This window comes from Lynx rufus, unplaced genomic scaffold, assembly GCF_022079265.1.
Source record: "Lynx rufus isolate CCGP_SWC_20201006 ecotype Redwood Valley unplaced genomic scaffold, mLynRuf1.p SCAF_8, whole genome shotgun sequence".
NCBI classification, from domain to species: Eukaryota; Metazoa; Chordata; class Mammalia; order Carnivora; family Felidae; genus Lynx; species Lynx rufus.
In genome coordinates, this window is record NW_025814896.1 from 117,664,352 (window position 1) to 117,679,217 (window position 14,866).

Here is a 14,866-nt window from a genome sequence, read left to right on the forward strand (position 1 = left end):
ACCCAGTGTTCTCACTACCACGATTCCACTTCTGCGCCCCAAGAGCTCCGCTGCACTAAAACTTCAAAAGTCCCAAACCTAAGTTTGATACCTACTTACATCAAAACATATACTCTGTATATTCATCTACACCCAAAGACTTCTTTACAAATTAATCTGATACCCCTACCTATTTAGTATTCTTGCCAAAAACATTTAAACCAGAATCTAACCACAAGGAAACAATCAGACGAATCCAGATGGTAAAACATTTCTCCAACACACTTGTTTATGGGAATCATTTAAATATCAAAATCATGACACACACACACAAAGGGGGATATTCTGGATTAACAGAGCAGTAACCACAACCAAATACAATGTGTTAATCCTTGATCATGAATGTAGGGTTAACTTTTCAAAATAAAAGGTTGGGAGGAAAAATTATTCTCAGAAAAGACAACACCACACACACAAAGCGCGGTTGCCCTGGATTAGGAGTGAAACGACAATGGTGAAAAACACCCTGAAACTAGAAACGTCTTTGAAACAAGCCTAATTAAGCCCCGGATTTGTCTAACCCCAACAATTAGTAAGCAATCACTACACACGCGGTCCTTTACTTCTCTCGGGAGAGTCAGGTGCAGGGAAACCATGACCACCACTGCAGCCTCGAGCTGTGGGAGCACGACTCAGCCAGCGGGGCTGCATCCCAATTCAAAGTTCCTGGTTCTTTCACTTCGTTACAAATTCCAGGTTTTCCAACAAACCCTGAGAGTGTACCTATTAACGCTAGCGGAGTAGGATCACTTTCTTGAAACCTTCACACAAGCCCAAATAGGTGGCTGTGTTCCTCTACATACACCACAAGACAAGACTGGGTAAAGATGAATATTTATTCACTTTACAAAGAGAATGGTATTAAATTGCCATAAACAGTTCCATTTATAGACAAATATAACTGTACATTACACCAGTAGCTGGCTCAAACTTGTTTCCCAAGACGCCTATATGGCTCCGGCTCCATTAGTTGAGCACAGAAATCTCTTGTCCTGCCACTGGTGTTAAAAAGTCCCTCAGAGATCATGGTTTTGTGTTTTACATATTCACAGGTGGTAAAAATAAACCCATCTCCCCAGCCCTCCCTTAGAGTTGAGCTCCCATCTGCATGTTCCCTAGAGAGCACTAAACAAATACTGGCTCATTCTTTAAAATTAAAAAAAAAAAAAGAAAAAAAAAAAGTACTGATAATTTGAAAAGGCTTTTGTTGCACACCAAAATACTTATTTATACATACATAAAAAAATCTTGAGTCAGATTTATTATTTTAAAGGTAAACAGATACCCTAACACTGCCAAGAGTGGGTAATGAAAAGGAAGGAAAACATTAAATTACTGAATTATAAAAATATTTTCTTTGGAAAAAAATTCCAACAAGGTTATCATTAATATCTAAAACCAAAGAGAAAAAAATAAACAATTGTTCTTTGATCCATTAGTAATTTAAATAAAAGTGAAAACCTCCTCAAAAGCAGCTATAACTGAATTTTTTAAAAAGTTGCAAGTAATGGATACTTCTAAATCTATACACTGATGATTCTTTACAGGCAACTTGCAGTCAAGAAAAATCCTTAATATGGCTAATTCTTTAGTTTTTTTAATTACCATAATTTTTTGTGTGTTTTAAAAAAATATTCCACATGACAGATTAAAAAATAAATGGCTGTTTAGGGGAAGCACTCCAAATATTCAGCCTGACTCAAATCAGATCACCACCATTCACAGACAAGCTAGGGAAATTGATATTTAATTTTTAAAATCGCAACCGTTTTTACTACGAATCTTTAGTCATCCCTTCATATTTTATGAAAATGTACCAAATTAAAAATTGTTTTCACTAGTGCTGCTTCATATCTGGATTTGACGAGAGATACCGACCTGAGATAAGAGCTGACTCCTTCACAAAGTCCAGTTCTTGAAACCCTACAAGGGAAAGGTCTTCATCTTCACTCCTGTCAATTCTTGGTATAACCAACCATACTAGGATATTATATTATAAAAATATACCATATATTGGACACTCATGTCAGTACATTGCAGAAAATGTGTCTATTTACTGTGTAAAGTTTATTAACATTTGAATGAAACACTCTTATTTACACAGCTAAGTCTGGGGTGCTCAGGACAGCAAGATGGCATGGGAACCACCATGAGGAACTTGGAAATGTGCAACGGTCCTTGGCATCCGTCCCAGAGACAACCCTCCCAGGAGAACTCGGCAGCACTGGGCAAGGTGAGCCAGAGATTACATAGTTCCATTGGCTTCTTTTCCATCTTCATTCTTCTTCACTTTCATTTTCAGGATCTAAGTCAGAATCTCCATTTAGTTCCTTCTCACTTGCCACATCTCTGTCCTCACCATTTTCCTCGTCTTTTTCTTCAGCATCTTCCTCTTCCTCTTCCTCCTCTTCATCAACATCCTCATCTTTTTCACTTTCTTTATCTTCCTCATCTTCATCCCAATTATCCTGGTAGAAATATATTAAAAAAGGAAAGCATTCATTAAGTCCTCATTCTTACAGAACACAAGGATATAAAAGCAGATTATGTAACAGGAAACAAATCACTCACATCAGAATCCTTCTCTATTTCATCATCTGACTCCTCTTCAGAAGACTCTACAAGGAGAAAACCCAGCCTTAAGTTTGTAATCGACAAGCAGAGGGCAGAGCCCTAAAAACTAAATAGAATCAGATTCCTGAATGTACTTTTAGAAATATATTCAGCTATCATCCACCTAAGAAGTAACATTAAGTTAATACTCTTCTTTGCATAAAAGTACATTTATTGTTTTATTCCACCAAGATCTCACTGAGGAGGACAAAGTACCAAAACCTTAACAAAATCCATCCTTAAAAACGTAAGCCAAGGATGTGGAGAAAAGGAAACCCTCATGCACTATTGGTAGAAATGTAAATTGGTACTGGCATTACTGAAAACAGTATGGAGGCTCTCCAAGAAATTAACAATAAAACTACCGGATGACCCATCAATTATGCTGCTGGGTAGATGTCGAAGGAAACAAAGTCAGGATCTCAAAGAGATACCTGCACCCCCATGTTCACTGCAGCATTATTTACAACAGCCAAGACACGGACACAACCTAAGAGTCCACTGATGGAATGGATGGATGTTTAAAAAAAATGTGGTATACATTCAGCCACTGAACTCAGCTATTAAATATCATTCAGCTTTTTAAAAAAGGAAATCATCCCATTTATGACAACATGGATAGACCTTGAGGGTACTAAGCTAAGTGCAGTAAGTCTGACAGAGAAAGATAAATACTGTATGATCTCACTTACGTGTGCAATCTAAACAACACAAAACTTACAGAGAAGAGACTGGTGGTTGCCAGACATGGGGAATGGAGGGTAGGGAGAAATGAGTGAAAATTAAAAGATACAAGCTTCCAGTTATAAGATAAAGAAGTCCTGCGGATATAATGTACAGCATGGTGATCACAGTTAACGATACTGTACGGTTTATTTGAAAGCTGCTAAGAGAATAAAAAAAGTTCTCATTGTTGGGGGGAAAAATGCAACTATGTATGGTGATGGATGTTAATTAAACATATTATGGTGGCCATTTCGCAATACATACATGTATCAAATCATTATGTTGCACGCCTAAAAAAATATAATGTCATGGGTAAATTGTATCTCAATAAAATTTGGAAAAATGTACATGAAGTCTAATTAATTCAGGTATGCTTTTATGTCCTTCAGTTATGTTCTATAATTTTCTCTATATAAAGGTTTGTTTCATTTTTTACATATATTTCTAGGGACTTCATAGTTTTGATTGCTGCTATGAATGAGATCTTTTTCCTAATAAATTTCCTGACTGGGACACATGTTAGTAGACACACAATATGTTACTGGAACATAATAATGCTACTGATTCCGATTCCTTTTTGCTGATCTTGATATCCAGTAAACTTACTTCCTTATCTCATTCATGATGGTATAACTGTAGATTCTGCTGCATTTCCTAAGTTGTGATGGTTAACAACTGCTAAGTCCAATGTTCTAGAATTCACTTCTTTCATACAGTACTAGGCAGGATATCCAGAAGCAATAAAAAGTACATTATTGTCTAGTTCCTGACTTTATGGGAATGCTTCCAAACTCTGCCTTGATACAGATTAAGAGAATTCCTTTAAATCTGTAGATTGCTTAGATTATCAATAATGACATAAAGACTGAATTTTATGGAATTCTTTTTCTAGATCTATTCGTATATAGTGTTCTATTAATCAGTTAATGTAGTAACTACATTAATAAATCCTTGATGCTAAATTGTCTTACAATCTTCAAATAAATTCTACTTGGTATTTTAGTTAAGCACTTCTATAATCTGCTACTCAGGATATTTGAAGATGGTCTAAAATGTTGTTTTCTTAATATCCTTATCTGGTTTTGACTCATAAAATGCCAAAATTGTAACAAAAATGACTTATTCCTTAAAAGACTGATCAAAATTCACCTATAAAAACTCTATGCCTGGCATCTTTGAGCAAATGTTTTGATTAAACCAATTTTAGGGCCATCAGCTTATTCAAGGTTTCTAGTTCTTTTTATTTAGTCAACTTTGGTCATTAATGTTTCCTAAGAAATTACCTATTGTCATCTAGGGTCATAATGTGCTGGCCTAAAGTTTGTTCACAGTGTTCTCCTACATCTGTTCATCTCTTCCATACCTAATGCCCTTTTTTGTTACTCTATTGTATTTGTGCCTTCTCTTTTCTTATTTGATCGTATTTTGCCACAGAAGGTGTGCCAAGCATGATCTTATTCACATTCATGTTCTTTAAAATAAGATAACAGAATTCAAAGTTAAAAGATGAATGTTCTAATTCTAAATTCTACACTGCCCCCAAACCTTACCTTCCTCATATACCAATTTTGCCTTTTGCTCAGGACAAGTCATTCCCTTTGATTTCTCTGAAGCTGTGACCTGAAGGACAATACGGTTTTATCATGAAACAGAGTACACGGTTATTTCAAGTATCGCAACCCCCACCACACTCCACCTTCCTCACAGTAAACTTGCCCTCAACCACTACAGTGGATGGCCTTAATACAATACAGGTCAAATACAGAGCAAAGAGCAAATTTGCCAAATACGATAAAGAATTACTCTGTAAAAGTTGATCACCCTGTAAGGTGATCAGAATTTCTTTCTATGCCTGGAACCTGTTGTTCATAGCACAACTGTCCTAAGCATATTAACAACTGAAATAGGATAGTGAGAACCCCTCCGGAAAACAGGCACAATTAGGTTTACTTACGATCGAATACATAACATTTCCGAGTTATTAACATTTATCAATTTCTTGCTGAAACACATGGCTTTCAATTCCTCCCTGTATTCCTATCACATCCAAAGTTTAGCACAAAACAATTTGATTTACTCACTTGAGTAATCAGAAGAATAAGCTTTCCATGAAGGTGGGAGAGTTTCTGAAAAGTTTTTACTCTGCTTTCCATTAACTGGTATAGTGTCCCCAGCTGGGGTACCAGATCAGGCAACTAGGGAGGGAAAAAAGATGATGTCATACCATCATGACAAAGTATAAATAACAAACATACAAATCATGCTCAGACACACCCAAGTATTCAGCCACTGCCCCCCAAGTATCTGCTTGCACATCCAGTGGCAGTGTCTGCTTGGGACACAGCCTAACAACATCTCAGATTTTTGTAGGCCTTCAATGTCCTAATGGCAAAAAAAACAATGGATTTTGTTAAGTAATGATACAGGGTGAGAAGAAACTGCAAGGTAGTTCAAGAAAAAGCAGGGGAGGGTGCTGTTCTTTGTGCTGATCATGAGGTTTTAGAGAAGGTCAATACAAATGAGACACTGAATAAAAAATAGATATATCCCTGGGGTGCCTGGGTGGCTCAGTAGATTGGGCATCAGACTTCAGCTCAGGTCATGATCTCATGGTTCAGGAGTTCGAGCCTCGCATCGGGCTCTGTGCTGATAGCTCAGAGCCTAGACGCCGCTTCAGATTCTGTGTCTCCCTCTCTCTCTGCCCCTCCCCTGCTTGCACTCTGTCTCTCTCAAAAATAAACAAACATTAAAAAATATATACATCCCCACCATATATCTCCGGGATAAAGAGGACTTTCCTCTGAAACTTACTCTGACAGTATCACATTATCTACTTCTACCATAAATCCTCAGAGTAAGTTGAAGGAAGCTCTTCCCAGTTTCCAGAGACCAGAGACCAGCACAACAGAGCAACACAGTACGAAGCTGACCTTATCGTATTTCAAACATACTCCCTATTAATGAATCCTATGAACCATGCTTAAGGAATTAAAGCACGGATTAAATTGTCCCTCCATAGGAACAAAAAAATGGACCCTGCTCTGCCCGTTAATTAGCCTTTACTTGTCCTCCTATCACTGACAATTTAGCATAAATAAGAGTATTTCCATGTTAAATAGCAAACAGACACAAAAAGAATAAAACAAAGTTTAACATGATCACATTCCAATTACCATCATCTCTTATTTGTCCCTATTCAGAAGGTAAGTTCCAGGAATATGGGTATCTGAGTGTCTTGTCCATTACTTAAGCCCCATGCCTAGCACAGTCCCTCGGCTTAAAGAAGGTAAAGATACCTGATAAGGAAGGAGGAAAGGAAGGAAATGTAGAAGGAAAACCACTGTTTTCTGAGGTGAGAGAACTCTTGGCAGTCGAGTCCTCTCTATACCACGCTTCTCTGGTCTGTTTTGCCATGACTGTGAACATTACACAACTACTACTCCAGCAGTTCAACCTTAGGAGTTGATTCGGGAATGAATTTCACTACAAGGCCTCCTAGGGCTCTTTTCACTTCTAAACAAGTAAATGAGGTCACAAAATAAGTGCTGCCCGGTTTACCAGCCACAGTCCCAAGTCTTGAAGCTTGTGGGACTCTGTGCCTGCCCATCAGATGCCAATCAGCCACTCCACTCACCACTGCCCTCAACTGCCCTCCCAAGATTCTGCAACCTGGGAAACCCAACAGCGTACCTCCCCACATTCTAACATCCTGGCGAATTCTCCCCAGACACAAAGAACAACACACTGCTGATTATCCAATTGTTTCTCCGATTTCAAACTAATGAAGGGGGAAAGGAGCCTGAGACAGAACAAGGGACAAGGGACAAGGGACCAGGCAAAGTTGGATGAAACTGTGTTAAGAAAGTAAGAACAGGGGCGCCTGGGTGGCTCAGCTAAGTGTCCAACTTTGGCTCAGGTCATGATGTCACAGTTCATGAGTTCGAGCCTTGCGCTGGGCTCTGCACTGACAGCTAGGAGCCTGGAGACTGCTTCAGATTCTCTCTCACTCTCTCTGCCCCTCCCCTACTCATTCGTGCTCTCTCACACACAAAAATAAACAAACATTGAAAAAAATTGTTTAAAGGAAGAGTAAAATTAAGAATTTTCTTAAGAAAACCTATTACATGGCACTAAATAATAAAATTAAAGAAAAAAGTAAATTGGATAATTTTATTTCTAGCTTAAAACATAACTGATTTGATGATGTGGCAAAGAACACAATTCATATTATGACATAAAATTGTTTTTTTCTGGTGTTGCTTTAAGATTTTATGTTCCATGCTTCCCATTTGCATAGATAATCAAGAGCTTACAGCAGTCCTACAAAATGACGTGTATTAAATATTTAATTTCATTTTTACCACAAGCTATTTGTTATTGTCCTGGGACAAGGTAAGACAGGGGAGAGATACATACAATGTAAAAAATAATTTTGTGAAACAGGTTACATACATAGAAAACTACATCTAAAGGCTAATATAATAAGTCAGTATGTTACTTTTCTCCTTTCTGTATTTTTTCAAAGTTCTCTACAGAATATATATTACTTTTAAAACCCAGGGCAAAAAAAAAAGAGGCCAATTTACAAAAGGCAACAATGGACATTACTACACCACACACCTGGGGAAAAATAAAATCTTTAAAAGCAGCAGCTGATGGCTGAAGAGCAGTTGGAGAGAGGATGGTTCTATTAACCCCTCAGTTTATAATCTTTATCAAAGCCAACTACAGCTGACGACTTACTGTGGATAGGTAGGATGCATGGACTGTTAACACACATTTTAGCCACTGAACCATTAAAACAGCACTGAAAAAAAGAAATTAAACCCAAGTAAACAAATATTCACAAATTCAAAATTAAATACAACTGAGTTGTAATATTAGAAGAATTTAGGCCAAGTGAAGATCCATAAATTGTGTCCTGTGAAAACAACACTACGAAATAAACCACTGACTTCTCATCCCTTCAGACTCTATCAGAGATCTGAAATATACCCATCTCTGGAGGGATTGTGAGGGGGGAGTTACATGGACTGGAAGAGGACAAAACTCCCTTCCCTCTAAAACAATTCAAGAATAAAGCCCATACTTTACTTCATAATTAACAGACAGTAATTATGGGCTCAGTAAACTGGGCTTAACTGAATTTGCATTTTACCCCGAACATCTACTCACTATCAGGTACAAATAGCAAAAGATTCCCATGCCACATTAACAGACAAATACAGACCAAAAAAAATGTATAAGCTCAGCCTAATCGATGAATTATTTGGCTTTTCTTTGTGAGCTCCAAACACTACTGGAGTCTATGAGGGAGAAGAAAACTAAAAGAAAAACTATATTATATACTATAGCACTGAAAATACTACACTTAAAGCTTAGGATCTTTGACATACCAACTTCCTATTTATATACTTAATCATCAGATTATTAACAAGACCCACAAAATTCAGTCATATAAAATACTTCCTTATAATATCTTAGGTTGGGAGAATTCTACAAATGGCAGTTTTATATATGATTAGGATGAAATCTTAAGACTAATTCATTAAATGACCTGATAATAAAACAAAACACCAAACACGAGTTTCCTAAAAGAAAGGAGAAAACTATACTAAAATCTTAGGAATAAGAATCCTTCAAGTAAGTAGGAAGAGCAATGTCTGACCCTTAAAGAGTCTTCCTACTTAGAATTTGGGGCTACCCACTATGTAATTTCATGCTGTCAGAAATTGCTGTTTTTAACAGTCACCTTTAAAATGTTTATAAAATCAAAGCAATTTAAGTCACCTAAGTATCTTACCTATTAGGATGTCCCTGCAATCTTTTTGTAAGCTGAGGGGGAGAAAAACAGTATTAGCAACAGTACGTCAGAGGCAGCAAATCTGCACCAATTCCCACAACACATAACATCCAGAAGAACAAAGAAAATATAGAAAAGACTATTAGGAAATCACTATTCCTAAACAATTCCTAAATTTCCTAATTCTTCAATGTTCAACAAACATAATCTAGGAATACTTCCCACAATAAGAGTACCTGATAAAAAATCTGGCTAGGATTTATATGAATGTTCAGAAGTGGCAAATCCAGGGCGAGAAAATAATTTGTGGTTGCCAGAAATTGAGGGTAAGGGAGAATGAGGAGTGGCTAACTGGTACAGGATTTTTTTTTTTTTTTTTTTTTTGGTAAGAATTACACAATCTGTGAATATGTTAAAAAAAACACTGAATTGTACACGTCAAAGGGGTGAATCTTATGATATGTGAATTATATCTCAATAAAAAAATACACAGAAAAAATATGGATTAGGTCCATCTTATTTAAGTAGATCTATCATCTACTCTATAAACACTCTGCTTGCTTATATACTGCAAATCCATTTCTCTATACAGATTCTCTTTAATTCACAGTGTAAGGACCTTAAAATGAAAAGAATATTCAGTTACCTCTTGCAACAATGGAATAACAGCATGCAGGGGCATCCTTAATACAGTCCTCTTAATTAGGTTTAAATTCCTAGTCTGAAGTACTTTCTGTGAGAAAATAAAAATAAAGATAAGCATATTCAGAAGGTAAGGACACTACAGGAGAAACTATCAGTAAAAATGATTTTAAAAACCAAACAAACTACAAACTGAATTTTAGTGAATGACGGCTGCTGGAGGGACTGACTAAAAAATGTTATGTTAATGTCCATGGCTATCAGGCAAGTATAATCTTCAGGAATCAGGGCATTTGATAAACAGATTTCTTCTCTACAAATTTTAAACTTTATGAACAAATTTTTATATAATACAGAACACCTCTATACATTTAAATACAGATATATACCACTTTAGAGAAGCTCCCAAACCATCATTACATAAAATTAGAGTTATAACCACATTAAGAGTGAGCAAAACACACTAAAATCACACTTAGCAACAAAACTTTTACAATTATCAACTTTCTGGTAAGATTTTAAGCCAATCAAAAGATAGGTTCTTTCTAGTTTCTGGCTATTAAAATATAAAGTTGCTATGACCATTCATGTACAAGTCTTTATATGAACATATTTTTGATTCTCCAGGTAAATACCTAGCAGTAGAATGACTGGGTCTTAAGGTAAATAAATCCTTAACTTTTAAGAAGTCACCAAATTGTTTTCCAAAGTAGCTGTACCATTTTATATCCCCACCACCATGACAGGACATTTCAGCTGCACCACATCCTCCCCAACAGAGGAACTGTCTTTTATGGGTCCATAATGGGTGTGCAGCATCACGTCACTGTCACTTCAGTTTGCTCATCTGTGATGACTAATGACACAGAACACGTTTACATGCACTGATTGGCCATTTGAATTTTTTTGTGAAGGATCTGTTCACACCTTTACCAATGGTTTTTTGACCTGAGTCTCATTATCCAGATGTTTGTGTATTCTGGATATGAATCCTTTGTCTGATGAAGGAGTTGCAAACATTTTTTCCCAGCCTGCAGCTTGCCTTCCCACACTCTCTTAACAGTGTCATTTCAAGAGCAAAAGATTTCAACTTTCATGAAGTCCAAATGACCATTTTTTCCTGTAGATGGCTTGCTGGGAAGCCATCTAAGACTTCATCCACAAACGTTTGTGTAGATTTTATCCTGTTTTTTTCTAGAAGTTTTGCAGGTTTTGGTTTTACATTTATGTATTTTGGGTCGACTTTCATGAAGTAAGAGTTGAGATGCGTTTCTTCCCATATGGATATCTGGTTGATTCAGGACCAATTGTTGGGAACAGTTTACTTTCTCAATTAACTCAAGTTAGTATGTTTACTGAAAATCAATTGTGTGTAGTCTTTTTCTGGACTATTGTGGTTTCTTAATTTATACTTATTTTTCACCAATACCAAACTATCTTGATTACTGTAACTTTATCTTGAAATCAAGTAGGGTAAGTCCTCCAATTTTACTTGGAGATGTTGAAATTTAATTGGGAATGCACTAAAAACACAAATGTGGGGGAAATTCCTCATTTTAACAATATTAAATCTTTCAACCTACCAACATGGTTTAGATATCTATATATTTGAATCTTTGTTAATTTCTCTCAATTTTTGTAATTTTCAATGTAGAGGGAGAGTCATCTTTTATACATTTAACTTTTTGGTACTACTATAAATGGCACTTTCAAAAATTAAGTAAATTTTTAAAAATCTTAAAATCTCTATCTTTTCTGGTGCCAATAACTTGGCTTCTCTTCTCTTTTCATAAGCTATAGCCTCTTGAGTCAAATTTCACCTTCCTAAAGCCACAAGTTTAACGTCAAGTTTTCTATGGCACGGAGACACAGGATTCAAAGCAGGCTCCAGGCTCTGAGCTGTCAGCACAGAGCCCTGACACAGGGCTTGCACTCACGAACTGTGAGATCATGACCTGAGCCGAAGCTGGTGTTTAACCGACTGAGCTACTCAGATACCCCTCTAAGGTGGGGATTCTTAACCTCAGTTTTACTCACATGATGTATCCCTGCCATTGCTACCTCCCTTCTTTCATTCTTTAAGTCCTCCTACTATATTTCATGTGTCCTCATAAGGTCACTTTGGGGAATGGGGAAGACTATTTTTAGGAGAAAAAAGTTTTGTTTAACTTGTCTCGCTTTTTATTTTAGAGTGAAGTACAGAATATATGAATGCATCTCCCAGGCAATACAGTATGGGAAAATCTCTATACTTTTTTTTTTAAGGGTTATTTTAAGCCCTCACTATAAAATTTACAGGTCTTTTCCAGCACCCAATTTTTCAGGATTCTAGTTTCCAATTACTTCTACTTAAGTAATACAACAATGAGAAAGTCTTATGTGTACAATGCTTTATAATTTAAGAAGTGCTTCCACAAACATCATTTCATTTGTCCCAAAAACTGTGACACCTAATAAGAGGACACACTGTCAACTTTGAAGTACCAAAAGATTCTAACCTGAATCTCTACAAGCTTTGAGATACAACTACCAGTGTATAGAAAATATGACAGAGGAACATGTTAAATGATACCATTTATTGGGGCGCCTGGGTGGCTCAGTCGGTTAAGCATCCGACTTCAGCTCAGGTCATGATCTCGGGGTCCATGAGTTCGAGCCCCAGGTCGGGCTCTATGCTGACATCTCAGAGCCTGGAGTCTGCTTTAGATTCTGTGTGCACCCACCCCGACCCCCCTCCCGCTCTCTGCCCCCCTCCCCCATCCGTGCTCTGTCCCATTCTCTCAAAAATAAACGTTAAAAACAAAATTTAATGACAACATTTATTGGATTAAATGACCCAATAAAATGGAGTTTTGCAGGAGACAAAATACAGACTATGAGGTCTCTATGCAGCTAATTACTCAGCTCCTCTAAAAAAAAAAATTAACTGCAAGAGACAGAAGAGGCATACCCAATACTGTGTGGACTTCACAGGGATCCTGTTTTAAAGGAAGCAAAAATAAAAACTAAAGAAGTTTATGAGAGAATCAGGGATATTTGATGGTCTCTGATGAATATTTGATGGTTTTAAGTAATTACTATTTATTAGGTGTGATAATAGACAGTGGGTTTTTTTTTTTTTTAGCGTTTATTTATTTTTGAGAGAGACAGAACAGTATGAGCAGAGGAGGGGCAGAGAGAAAGGGAGACAGAATCCAGAGCAGGCTCCAGGCTCTGAGAAAGCTGCCAGCACAGAGCCCGACGCAGGACTTGAACTCACAAACCGCGAGATCATGACCTGAGCTGAAGTCAGACGCTTAACCAACTGAGCCACCCAGGCACAATGGATTGTGATTATTTTTAAAAGGACTTGCTATTGTCAGTGGAACAGGGATTTAGTTATGCATAAAATGATGTCTCTAAAAAATATCTTCACTATAATGTGGGGAGACATGTGGGCAGATAAATGAAACCATCATAGACAGACTGGCTAGATTTGATCACTTCTGAAACTGAGTGATTAGTCCATGGTGGTCCACTGTAATAATTTTTTAAATGTTTTGAAATGTTTCTTTAAAAAAAAAATTGGGAACTGATTTAGTTATACTACTGAGGAAGGTTTCAAAGCACAATTAAGGAGGCAATAATGACAGGTAAGTTAACAGTGTATTTTAAAAACTGTCAGCTGTTTTCTACAGCTTATTTTTCACCTAGATTTCTATGCCATATTAAACTAAAATCCACCTTCCAAATTACATACACTTACAAACTATTTTACAAGCAATTTTAAGTTTTAGGATGTAGTTTCCCCTTTATGCAAAAGTCACCTTAAACACAAATATAAGATATTCCCATTTAGATCAAAATATAAATCAGAAAGATGCTATTCACAGGTTACATATTAAAAGGCATATCAATACTAAGTGGCACCATAATATTGCTGAGTCACTAAGAATAACTGCACTTAAGAAAATGTAAACTGCTTTAATCTAATTAGGCAGTGCTTAAATCCAATTTTTACACTTCAATTTTCTGTACAGATCACTGTTACATTCTGGAATTTAAGAGGACCTAATTAAGTCACTTCATACAAGCAGTCACCAACTTACAAACACACAAATAATAAATGCTTCCCTTATATAAATTTCTAGTATTTTACCTCTAAATACTTCACAAGATAACCCCCAACCCTCTTCAATTTTTCCCCCAAACCTCCTACCCATTGCCAAGGTTCCACCTCACCGCCCCCTCTCACGGCCAGGGGGAAATAAGTTTCTGGAATCCAGAGTAAAAACTCAGGAACGCATTTTCCTACAGAAAAAAATATAAATTGTGATCTAGAATGCTGAGTATTATAATTCAGCTATACTATGTTTATAAAGGCTTTTGTGAACTAAAGCCTAAAACCTAATAACAATTCAGAACAATATTTCTATGAGAAAATGCATTCCAGGTTCAAAATAATTTAATACAATGCCTTTGTAGGTTGGTGACTGTCTGTATAGTGCCACCAAGTGATACGTATTTGACTAAACTCACAAAATATTAAATTCAAAACAGCTTTATCACATGACTCTTCAGTCTGAATGTGCTATGTCAATCACTTTCTAAGAAAAATTAACTGTCCTAATTCATTTTAAAAACTGCTATAATACTTACATTTAACATTTCGAAATCATTACTTTCTAATCCTTGTGTGAGAAGAACTGGAAAGCTATTTGTCTGTGGAAGGTCATCCTTCTCTTTCTTTGTATCTATATCCAGTGCTCCCAGGCGCTCTTCAATGCTAATCTGCAGAACAGAAATGATCTATTAATGTTAATCTAGACAAGGCCTAAAGTAGTTTGGTCGAATTACTTTGTTCCTTCCTATGTCTCAAAAAACAAAAGCACTGACTGGTTCACAATGAAAAACACAAACAAGCTCTTTCTCATTCCAACAAGATCTTACTACCATAAAGCCAATGATGGAGACCAATGTATTATCTGCAATCCAAGGTTCCAGATCCTAGTGATCTGGAAGTGCATGAGAAGTCATGATTTGAAAATGTAATTCCTAAAAACA

General features: G+C 36.6%; 1 protein-coding gene across 1 annotated transcript in view; it reads right to left on the bottom strand.

Moving 5' to 3' along the window:
• Nucleotides 1-861: 861 nt before the first annotated feature.
• Nucleotides 862-14,866, bottom strand: part of WDR43 (WD repeat domain 43) — a 46,847-nt gene continuing 32,842 nt past the window's right edge. The window contains exons 11-18 of the mRNA XM_047068677.1: nt 14,462-14,593; nt 9,828-9,914; nt 9,182-9,213; nt 8,122-8,185; nt 5,460-5,573; nt 4,929-4,998; nt 2,611-2,657; nt 862-2,507 (exon numbers count right to left, since the gene is read on the bottom strand). Of these exons, the coding sequence (XP_046924633.1) occupies nt 2,316-2,507; nt 2,611-2,657; nt 4,929-4,998; nt 5,460-5,573; nt 8,122-8,185; nt 9,182-9,213; nt 9,828-9,914; nt 14,462-14,593 (738 nt within the window). The 3' untranslated portion in view covers nt 862-2,315. The remainder of the gene's footprint in view (nt 2,508-2,610; nt 2,658-4,928; nt 4,999-5,459; nt 5,574-8,121; nt 8,186-9,181; nt 9,214-9,827; nt 9,915-14,461; nt 14,594-14,866) is intronic.